Source organism: Argentina silus (genome assembly GCF_951799395.1).
Source record: "Argentina silus genome assembly, chromosome: 3".
NCBI classification, from domain to species: Eukaryota; Metazoa; Chordata; class Actinopteri; order Argentiniformes; family Argentinidae; genus Argentina; species Argentina silus.
This window is the reverse complement of record NC_139657.1, coordinates 18,870,420-18,882,322: the sequence shown is the minus strand read 5'-3', so window position 1 is coordinate 18,882,322 and position 11,903 is coordinate 18,870,420. Positions and strand designations below refer to the sequence as shown.

Below are 11,903 nucleotides of genomic sequence, written 5' to 3'. Positions count from 1 at the left end.
TGCAGGATTCATCACAGGAGTGCCCAACTGATTAACTGAGATTGCTGTTTAAGGGGAAGTTTACACTAAATCGATTTTCATGTGTATTTCTGGTCAATCCACAATGCATACATCTTGAACTATCTTCATTTCGTGTGCAGCTGCATCATAGCTGTCGAAACGCGAGGTCTGTGTTTATTTCCAAGAAAAGTATCTGCGTCAAAATCAGTAAAAATATGTCAGACCAGACTTTTTTCCCTGCTCTATTTTGCTAGTGATTCCCAGAGAGCAGCATACATTAGCTCTTGTGTTCAACAGAAGGATGTGGGAGGCAGAGGGTTGAATTTCACTCAAATAGGCAATTTGGAACAGCAGGCATTCTAAGCAAGATATCTTAACTTTGAAGCATGATTCTTTGTGGATGTTTCTACTATTGACTAATGAAAACAACAAAACCACCAGATTACATTCCACTTTAATTGTGAATGGTTTTCCAAAATCTGTTCTTTTTGAAGATCATCAAAAACCGAACCCCATGCAGAGATCAAGACAGCACTAATTAGCAATGCACCCTGTGTTCCTGCTCATGAAAACTTCTAAAGAGAACACATCTTGAAAGTTTGAGAAGACATTTAGATCAGTTCTTTCAGAATGTCTTTCATATACAGTCAGGCCATGAGGCTTGTATTATGTGTGAGTGTACTCTGTGTGAGTGTACTCTGTGTGAGTGTACTCTCTCTGTGTGTGTGTGTGTGTGTGTGTGTGTGTGTGTGTGTGTGTGTGTGTGTGTGTGTGTGTGTGTGTGTGTGTTGTATGAATTGTCGTTCTGTTCTCACTCAGATCATCCAGAGGCAGCTGGAACAGGTGGAGGAAAAGCAGAGACAACTGGAGGAGAGGGGTGTGGCCGTGGAGAAAGCCCTGCGAGGGGAAGCAGGTACCTGTCACTGTCACTTTCTCTCATTCTGATTGGGTGGAACACATCAGGGGCTTGGTCAGAGGTTCTCATGTTAGGATGGGGGAAAGAGTTTGGAGATTATGCATTCAGATCATTGTAAGTACATGTTTCCCAGTTGAACAGACGTCGCCTATCATTTAGTGGGATTACCCTCTTAAGATAGTTTTGCGCATCCACATTAAGAGACAATAGGGAATATTAACATTATGATTTTTTAATGATAATTACAGAATACTAAATATGTAAACATGGGCCCAGTTTGGCCACTGAATTAACTCTAGACTACTGTTCTCAAGAGTGTCATGTACATCTATGTAGCTGTACTGTATATTTCTATACTAAACTACACTAAACATGCAGTGACCTCACTTCAAGTGCAGATCAGTGATTCAGCTTATGCCAGGCCTGAGAGCATAACATCCCAACCCTGTTGATCTGCTGTATCTTTTACATTTCTCAACGATGTATTCAGTGTGAAAACAAGGGACTATCACAGATCAGTACATGCTGTCAATGTTGATCAGTAACTGCTTGATGCAAAACACTACTGTGATGTTCTACAAACAGTGTAAGTTCAGGAGTTCTATCTACATCAAATCATACTGTAAAATATAATTTGCTAGCTTTTTATAGGGCTCAGGAGCATTTGAGGAATAGAATAGAAAGAGAAGATCATGTCATGTGGTTTTTTTGCATGAAGTCAATCACGTCATTTATTTTGAGTGGCTTAGTGTCGACAAAATAATCCATTATTACTAGTATGCTGCTTGCTATACGAAATGAACATTACACAAACTGGCGAATGCTGGTTCATAACTTGGCTATAATGATTTTCTAGACACCCAACAACAAGACAACTGGAGTGAACCTGCAGTTTGGGTGTCAACTCTTCCCGTCTATCGTTTCTATTTCTACTTTCTTAACCCAGTGATTTTTTTACTTCCAAGGCTTCTTTCCTTTTTTCCCCCAATCAAATTCGTATTCAAATTGAGTGTGTGAGGATGCCTTTAATCTCTCTCTACCATCTACTCTTTTAAAGGATTGTATAAAGGTACTTACACTATTCCAAAACAACACAAAAGAAGATCAGGTATTAGACTTACTGTAGTTGTTGCCAATATAACACCGTTTCGTTCGTACGTTATCCATCTCTGAACATTTGATTTCTGTACTATCATTTCTGTTCATCATCGTCTGAGCTGCATGCCATTTGGAGAATGTGTGTTTCAACATAGATTTGTGTGTGCTCACACTGGTTGTGGTTGTCCACATGGCCTTATGTACCAGTTTCTCTCATTCAAGCCAGAGTAGGAATAGGATACATATTTTACTTTTTTTTTTATGTACTGTACTGCTATCCCTGATACCAAACCTACATTTGGTCCATAGGCAAAAAATATTGGTAATGATTACATTTTACTGCTGTTTTAGTAGGAATACTTGCCAGAAATGAAAACCCATTGCACCTTGTGTATGATGCAGTGTACTTAAACATCACTTTATCAGAGGAGTGAGATATGTGGTTATAAGAGGTGTTGTGCCACTCCAGAGCTACTGCTGTTACATATTAATGTGTATCATATATACAGAGGCAGTGCATAATAGTACAGCAAATCTATGTAGCCATCTACGTACAAGCAATATGTGTACTTGACTGCATATGTACAGTATTGTGGTGAGTACTGTACTGTATGTCCGTCTGTACTGTGTGTGGTTGTAGTGTGTGTGTATGGGTATGTGTGCAAGCACATGCATGACCTCTTGTTGCAGATGGTGTGTGTGTGTGTGTGTGTGTGTGTGTGTGTGTGTGTGTGTGTGCAATAACTCATATCTCTAATATATCCCTGTTGTAGACTATTGGGGAGAGTCTAATTACAGTGAAATCCTGGACTTGCATCTGGGCGGTATGTATTTCAAATCTGTCGCTTCCAACTAACTAACAGCTAACCCCACCTGTCTTTCCCCCTATACTACTTGAGCTTGTCTCCCTTACACGCCCTGCCGCAGTAGTTCCACTCACCCCTCTGATCTTTCCAGTTCAAACAGACACATAGTCCGAGAGATCAGACACTTCTCTAATTTTGTCTTCTTAAGATGTTCTTTGATCGTTTGACTTAGGTACTATTTGTACTCAAATATCTGTACCTATTAGTGCATTGGTTACATAATGTGATTTGCTTGATTTGAGTTTAATACTCACCTTGCTAAGATCGAGCATGCATGTAAAAACACACGCATGTATACGCACACGCACACGCACACACACACACACAGTACACACACACAGTACACACACAGACACAGACACACACATACTCCAAACAGAGGAAAACTGGAAAGTAGTGTGCTCCCTACTGAACCCAACTAAACTGCTACCCTGGCCCCTGACTAGTCCTCCCCTCCCCCATAGAGCTGTGTGCTGTAGCCTAGTAGTGTCCTGTAGTTGCAGCTCTGGCTTCTCTCACTCTCCCATACCTGCTCAGTTGCATAACCTCCTAACCTGTGTCTGTGCTGAGAAGCAGTGTCATTGTGCCTCCTGACCCCCTCCTAGCCGTCCTGTTAAGACTGTGGTTGTTCAACAGTAACAGATTGTACGTCTGTCTGTCTGACCCAGGGTGGATGTGATATTTGGTGGTGATTGTTGTACTGTAACGTTACTGTAGTAGACTGTGCATCTCAGTGCTGCTGACTGTCCAGCCATGTTGTTGTTGTTGCTGTTGCTGTTGTTGTCACCCATTCGGCAGGAGATAGCGTGGAGTGTTGTTTAGAAATGCCGAGGCAAATCAACCTTGTTACTGTCCCAAAATATTCTGATCACAATCATAGGCATGTCCTTATTAAGGACTCATCTCTCCCTTGATAAGGCGTACAGTCTTTTGTGATTCATCAGACTCTGCATAGGCTTACTTGCAAGGTCACATAAGACTAAAGATCTAATTCGCCTTCAAGGTAGTTCATTAGGTTGATAGTAGCAAATGAGCTGGGCCACCCATTACACAAGGTAAGTATGTATGGCATTTGAGAGTCGACATTGACTGGTTTGATACTCAAAGCTGAATTGAGAATGTGAGTGGTGTGTAGCATCTGGGCTGTGTGGAGACTATGCAGACTGTATGCATTGTCTGTGCCCCTCAGATGGGGGTCTAGCCTGGTACTATGATCTCATGTGGGGTGAAGTGATATGGACTGGCATTATTCTGGCAGAATGCTCTGCAACCATTGACCATTAACATATCATAACGTCTGCTCTGCAACATACGTAAGCTGTTCTGGAGACATGTGCTTGACCAGCATGGCTATGTGCGTAGAGCCCTTCAGGGGGCGCCAAAAGCTAAAGAAGGACACTCTCCTTGGCTCACTTTTGGCCGGTGGTTGACTGCAGCACAGTGACACACACATCTTGTCTATCACTCACTCCATTTATTACTTCAATCACCTCTATGTAATACAATAGGTTCATGGTTCACTGAATCTCAATGATGACATACTTTTAGGTGTTTCATAACTGCATTTTTATATGAGGTGGAAGCATTATTACTGCGCTAAAAATTTAGAGCAGGCAGTCTTTCATACGTAGTCTAGGGTTGTTTTAGTAGGGAGTTATTCTACCTGGCAGTTACTCCTGCACTCGTCCTCTCCTCTGTGATAGTCCCTTGTGGTAATTACCCAGCATTCCATTCTCCCAGCTCTTTCACCCCAGACTGTTCAGAACATTTTGTCAGTTTCCTGTCTGTATTGGTGCACTCCCTTTTCACGTTTCGTCCTATCAAGACCCCCCCCCCCCCATCTCCTTCCCACCGTTGGTTCCATTCTCCTGTGGATAGAAGGCTCTTCCTCTTAATACACTAGGACTTTCTATCTATTTTTCTGTTTCTGTTTCATGTATAGTGTTTATCTCTATAGCCACTAGTCACAATTACTTCATTTTCTCTGAGAATTTTCTCTTAGAAGTTCACACAGTTGGTCTGAAATACTAATTTGCACTTCAAAAGTTGCCACACCATCAACAAATATGAGTTGCAGTTAAAATTGAGTTGTTCTGTTTACCTGGAAGAAGAGCAGAAATCTTCAAAGATGGAATAATTATCATCTATTATCTAAGAGGGAAACAGTTCTCTTCTATTTATGTAAAGCTCCAGTAATGAATAAAAACCCTTTTATTAAGATTAATCCAATTTACACTTAGTGTTGTAAAATTCCACTGACATTGAAAAGGTGGCTGTATCACATATCACTATATGTCTTCAGACACCTAATACTGGCTAGCTTCACTCAGAAGGGTATGATTCGAACAACAACTGATGAAAAGATGAAAGAAGAGGATTATTTCGCCTCCTGTTCTCCAGCCCTTTGTATTTTCACTCCCTTTTTTCTCTCCCTCCCAACACACAGCTGATCTCTGTCACCTCTCCACATGCTTTCAGTTTCACTTCCCCCTAATACTGCTCTCGGCTCTTTTTGATTTTCTCCTCACTCTTCTCTCTTCCTCATCTCCCCCTCCCTTACTCCTTCCCTCCTTCCCTCCTTCCTCTCCTTCACCTCTTCCCACGTTTTTTGTCTTCTTCTACACTTTTTTCTCTATGTCTATTACTTCTCCCTCCTCCTCCTCCTCCTCCCCCTCTCCATTTCTCCCTCCTCACCCTACTCCTCCCCCACTCCCCCACTCCTTGGCACTCCTTTCCCTATGTTGTGGAAGGTGAGCCCTTTGTCGGGACCCCTCGCCGAAGACCTATCTCCTTCTGCCCCTGCTGTTCCCCTGAAGGTAACGTAACTTCGCCTCGTCTGCTGCCGCTGGTCACTGCAGCAGGTTACCACGGCAGCCGCCGGGATATCTGCCAAGCAGGGCTCCTCCTCTGCCTGGTCTCCTGAACTCCTCCCTCTCCTCTTCCTCTCCTTTCTCCTCCTCCTCTTCCTCTCCCTTTGTGTGATCAGGCTCAGTAGATTTCCCCAGGATGGCATAGTTCTGTATCTGCCATACTATGGTACATCACACTACACATTCAATATGTTGGAAACTGTTATGGAAGGTTGATATTTAACCCTAACTTGCAGGAAAGGTAGGGGGAATGGAGCATAGGGGTAGGGGCCGGCTGTGGGACAGGAAAGCTCTATGCGTTTGATGGACCTCGCCTTCATTGAAATTAGGAGTTTCAGTTTTGCATTTGAATAGAATAGGACCATTCAGAAATAAATTAAACCTGTGCTGGTATAGGAGCCACACATATTAAAGTTGTAATGGTATTGTAATGGCCTTTTTCTCCACATCTCTCATTTACAAAGTGTAAAAGATAGAATTACCCTTTTGCCTGTGTGGCTTGAATCAACCATCTAGCGTTATGCAAACGCCCACTCGTTCATTAGATGAACATGTTTATGAGATTAACACATTACAGAGCTGTCAACCCGAGTCATAAACATATCTGTTGTCAACATATCCTCATTTAGACACATGATCTAGAGTTTAACATCGGCATTGGCCTTTGATTTATTCATCATTCCAAGTAGCTGCAGCGAGGGGGAAACTACTCTGCTTGAATGTGTGTTTGATGATCAACAACATCAGCATGTCCTCTCTGTTTGCTGTTCAACTAATGGGAGTGAATGATCACCGGCACGGTTCATTGGTCCGGTCTCTCTAGCGTGTGTAAAGGCTGCTTCAAAGCTCTACTGTAGCCTCTCCACTGTGTGAGAATGTTTAGACTCATTTGCCTCTGAGACAGATAGCTTAGAGGCGAGTTTGTGGTTCAAGGCATTTTAGATCCACAATTTGTGAGGCCTGTTAAAATTGTGCAGACAAAACAAGAGTAGTAATAATGTGTGGGTCGTCTGGTCTACAGTCTTTAACATCTGTCTGTGTGAAATCGCTTGAGAAACCTTTCGATCCATGTGGCACGTGTGCATTTGTGTGTGTGTGTGCGTGTGCGTGCGTGTGTGTGGGAAATCTGGTTTTCAGGCTGGTTTGTTTTGTTGTGTTAAGTTGCTAACTGTGGCTCTTCTCTCCTGTGTGCTGGGAGCGTTGGGCTGAGGGGTGGTGGACGAGGCAGAGGGAAAAAGCACATTGCTGGATAAGTTAGCAAATCAACCTGTTTTTCTCCTCGTCTTCGTCCTGTTCTGTTCATGTTTTCCTCTGTCTGAGGAACTTGCTTTGCCTCTCTCTGTCCTTGTCTATTAAATCAGTGAAAGCCAGCGCCCGAGACCACAGCCATGCGATTTATGTGTGCACTGTGTTTTTCCTTTTCGTTTTGCAAGAGCCTCCACTCCTCCAGCTAAGTACGTCAGTCATGCTGCATCCAGGTTTGCCCCCCTCTGTCCCATTCAAACCGCTTGGCTCCACCTGCGTGTGACAGACAGAAAGGATGCGTTGCAAACTTCCTGTTCTCTATAGCATGCCATCGACTGGCCTTATGTACAATTACGACGGCACAAGAGGAGAAGTCTGTGGCCTCCAGGGGGCCCAGCCCCCGACCGCATTGGTCATGACTGCAGTAATGCATGACAATAGTAGAGGCTTGTCCCCATAGGGAGACTAATAGATAATAACTGGATGAGCTTCACTACAAATCATCCTCCCACCACCATTTGACCCAGTAATTGAAGTTATAAGGGGTATAAGAATAATTCATGGGCTTTTATGAAACTTTCACCATGAATACAATCTGACAGGATGTATTTATGCTGCTGGCGGTGGCTCATTGTGCTGGTAGGAATGTATCATTTCCATAAGTTCATGGGTTCAAAGTGGTGTAATACTCGAGTTGCCTGTCCCCTATACAGCTCTCTCTGTAAGAGACTGAAACCATGGTACAGAGCAGCGTGTCTCACAAGTCCAGATTTAGTAACACAAACTCAACTTTGCAACACCGGTTTCTCCTGTGCATTACCAAAGTTGAGACTGTACCTCCACGCCATCTTCTGTGAGCCACATGGCCAGACCGACCTCATTGGTCGTCAGTCAGCACGGCCCATCCCCACCTTACCATCCCCGACCGCAACTAAGACATCCTAGCTTGGCTGTCATTGCCATTGCCTGTGTCAGTCTGTGTCTGTGTCCCTCTGTCAGCCTCTCTTGTCCTGCTGTCTCACTCCCCTCTCTGTGCTTCTTCCAGGGATGGGCAAGAAAGACGACCCCAAACTCATGCAAGAATGGTTTAAACTGGTCCAGGAGAAAAATGCCCTGGTGCGCTACGAGTCTGAGCTGATGATATTGTGAGTACATAGTTGTGTTTATGTCACAATCTCTATAACAAAGGTCACAGTTCTTCAAAATGTAGAAAGTCTGGCACATTCAAGTACATACAGTAATTCAGCACTCCAGGTGGTATGAATGTTATTGTCTATTATTGTACAGTTTACTGTTTTGTATTATGCCATGGTCTCTCTGGCAGTTGAATTTCCCTGTCGGAAATGGGGATTAATTAAGTAATACATACATACATATATCTAATCTAAATGAAGTAGCTCTATTCTTTGTGCTCATGTCTTTTCTCCTGTCTTGTCTCTCAGTGCACGAGAGCTGGAGCTGGAGGATCGTCAGAGCCGATTGCAACAGGACCTGAGGGAACGCATGGCTATCGAAGGTGATAACTGCCATCTTGAATGCTTTCTCTCCTCTCCCCATACTCTCTCTCTCTCTTTCTCTCTCTCCCTCCCTCCCTCCCTTCCTCACACACACTCACCAACTCTCTCTCTTTTACACTCCCTCTCTCGTCCCTCAGACCACCTGAAGAAGGAGGTGGAGCTGGCGGAGGAGAAGCAGATCCTGAATGAGATGCTGGAGGTGGTGGAGCAGCGGGACTCCCTGGTGGCTCTCTTGGAGGAGCAGAGGCTCAGGGAGAAGGAGGAGGACAAGGACCTGGAGTCCGTCATGCTCTCCAAGGGCTTCAACCTCAACTGGGCCTGAGGAGAGAGACGGAGAGACGCACCATCAGACCCTGATACAGCCCAAGAGCACCTTCCCTGTCCTGGTTCAGTGGAGGCCGCGGTCCCACTCTCAGACCCTCAGCGGAGAATATGTGTGTGGTTCTTCTTCCCTCATGGCTGCTGCCTGGTCCTCTTCCGTTTGAGCGGTCTATAACGTTTACATATCCACCCTGCTCAAGGCAGGTCTCATCACTTACGTAGACTGCTCACCTCACCTCACTGTCTCCTTTTCAGAGGACTAGGAGAGTCAACGGCAGCCTGAAACTACATCATAAGTCGAGTGGTTCTCTTTTAGAACAGGCAACCTATCTTCCATTGGGAGAATGTTTTAATGTTTTGATTTCTTTGAATCTAGATCATGCAAAGGGAAGAAAGAGGTTAGGTCCTGCTGATGTAAAGGAATTGTATGATACATGCTTCTGTGTATAAATGTGTAGAAGAAAACATAAGAAAAGACTGTAAAGTCTGTTACAGAGGTGTTTCTCTGCGGCAATGGGATGAGTGGACCACGGTCTCTGGTCTGTCACTCATCCTCTGTCTCAACCTAACCTCCCAACATCCTCTGCTATGGTGACTGCTGACTGGGGGAGGGAGGGACTTCCTTTGTTTTAGCTTCACACTCTGAGAAGCCTTTAAGGATGAGACTCTGAAAGGCCCATCATTTATTTTGCACAGAGAGTCACAATGAGTTAACACTTATGATCAATCAAATCTGGTCACTTAGTTTTAATTGTGTATTTATAATATTTTTTCTTATTTTTTTGGTATTTCCTGCATTCACGGAAGAGAGTGTCCGGAGGCTCAATGGATTGCACTTGTCCTCTCTTATTGACATTGACAGTTAGAAAACAAACCGAAAACTCCATCACCCAAAAGCCATTGTGTGTCAGAAATGGAGTCTGCAGGCTCATAAAGAAAGAATATCCTGTGTACATTGTCTTAGACTCTGAAATTTGTGCTGGTGTGAGTAGTTAGCCTGTAGCATAGATGTATTGACACATTTACACACCAGCAACCCACTTGACACATCTCTTGGTCTCCTGGTTTACTTAATGGTCATTGACATTGCAGTGTCGGTGGTTTAAAAAAAAAAAAAAAGTACAGTCAAATTGTTTCGATCTAAGCAGGCAGTGTCTTTTGGAATTTCTATACAGTAACAGTATCTTACTGCATAATCGTGTAACATCGTAGAGTAGTATCATAAATAAACTGATTTCTCTCTTAAAGGTAAGATATCAGTAAAACATGGATCACTCACTAATGCCACAAGACAGTTGTGTCAGTGGATAATGCTGCAATATCAAAGGGGTGAACCACAATACTCAAACACAGCCCATTAGCTTCACTATCCATAGGGTTGAGGTAGACAGTATAATGATGACCCACTCTGGAGCAAGATGCCTTTCATTTCAGTATCAATACTCAACAGTTTTCAGATCAATGTTTACTGTTGTGAGGTATTCTATTTCAGACTTTTATGTATGCCACTGGAGAATGGTGAATTTGTATTTTTTCTTTTTTTCTTTTTTTTTATATATAATTAAAATCCTTTTATACTACAGGTCTTCTTACTGCAGTCATGATGAGCAGACGTGTAGGAGAGGAGCAAAGATGCTCTAAACCTGCCTGGCTACTTTCATTCAGTCACAGGAGCATGGAGCACGTACGTCTGTTTGGCATTTGAACCCTGATAGCCTTTCTGCCAAACTGTAAATCTATGGTTGGTCACCCTTTTGCTGTATAGATACACACAGTGAGAATGTGTGTGAGAATTTAAAAAGAGCTGTGAATACAAAAAGTTACACAATTTCAAGGCTTGTTGTTTAGATGGTGTGTGATACGTTTGACAGATTTTATTGATATTTATTAACATGTGTGCAAAAATGTATCATATGTAAAGAAAATGAATCCTAATTTCTAAAACTGTATGTTGACACATGAAAGGTATGTAAATGCTTCATATAGCTAAAATGCATAGGGTGTTGGATGTATGCTGAAATGGCAATAAAACGATGCAGTTGTTCTTTTAAATGGCCCGCGTGATGTCTCTCTTTTGATTTTTTTTATAATGATATATTGATCTTGACTAGTCACTGTAGGAGTGTTATGAAGTTAGATTGTTACATTTATCTCAGCTGTTATGAAAAATACATTGATAGAACTGTTTGAAGATTATACACTTTCATATGACTGATACAACTTGTGTAAATACTGTGATTACATTTTCTCCTTTATTACCACACCTCTAAAGTTCTATAGCCATTGTTCTGAGAAACACCGTATGATTACTATATGGATAGCTGTGGTTTCGGAGGGAGTGGTGGAAGAGAGAGAGAACAAAGGACACACACATCTTGCTGATGCCAATTGATCAATAAGAAAGTCTCCCCATAGTTCTTTCTCTCATGCTACCTCTTGTGTAAGCACAAGCCAGTCAGGTGATAGACTTTGTGGCACCTACCATTTGTTGTTTCATCTCTATAAAAGACAACCTTGAGAATCGCCTCTTCAGACTTGCGCTAAACAGACCCTCGGATTTACACTGGGCTGCTGTTGGGCTCTTGTCTCTTGTTTGCAAGCAATAATAAATACCGGACTCAGATATTGTGGCTACTCAGGACTTGATTTATTGAATATCAACTCTGAAGAGCTAAGTACAGAGTGGTAAATCCTAGACATCCACCACAGAGCTGCCCAACTTTCTTTTAAAAAAAATGTTTTTATCCTTTATGTATACAAATGGAAAGCACCTTGAGACCAGATTCCCTTTTTCAAGTGTGCCCTGATTACATTCCACTGACGATACATTGACATACAGTTTTTACAGACAACAATAATTCATAACAACAACAATCCTCCACCAAGAATTCCGCAATCAAGTGTCTGAAATGGCCCAGTGAAATAAGGCATCGAGTCTGTGTATCCTGAAGTCAGTTCATGCCCTAGGAGCACAGAAACTAAAGGCAGTTTTACCCACCTCAGAGGAAACACTCAACGACAGTCTTGAGACTGCATCTGAAGTGCTGGATCTTGAGGTAATAAGCGAAGT

At 42.8% G+C, this 11,903-nt stretch overlaps 1 protein-coding gene across 6 annotated transcripts in view; it reads left to right on the top strand.

Annotated features, from left to right (window-relative positions):
* The window catches only part of mical3a (microtubule associated monooxygenase, calponin and LIM domain containing 3a), a 43,590-nt gene extending 32,705 nt beyond the window's left edge, over positions 1 to 10,885 (top strand). For 5 of the 6 annotated variants that reach the window (XM_083666728.1, XM_083666731.1, XM_083666730.1 and 2 more), the window contains 5 exons: positions 820 to 913; positions 2,788 to 2,838; positions 8,041 to 8,140; positions 8,438 to 8,511; positions 8,650 to 10,885. In XM_083666728.1, the coding sequence (XP_083522854.1) occupies positions 820 to 913; positions 2,788 to 2,838; positions 8,041 to 8,140; positions 8,438 to 8,511; positions 8,650 to 8,834 (504 nt within the window). In that variant the 3' untranslated portion in view covers positions 8,835 to 10,885. The remainder of the gene's footprint in view (positions 1 to 819; positions 914 to 2,787; positions 2,839 to 8,040; positions 8,141 to 8,437; positions 8,512 to 8,649) is intronic. The other variant, XM_083666729.1, reaches the window with a different exon arrangement.
* The last annotated feature ends 1,018 nt before the right edge of the window (positions 10,886 to 11,903 follow it).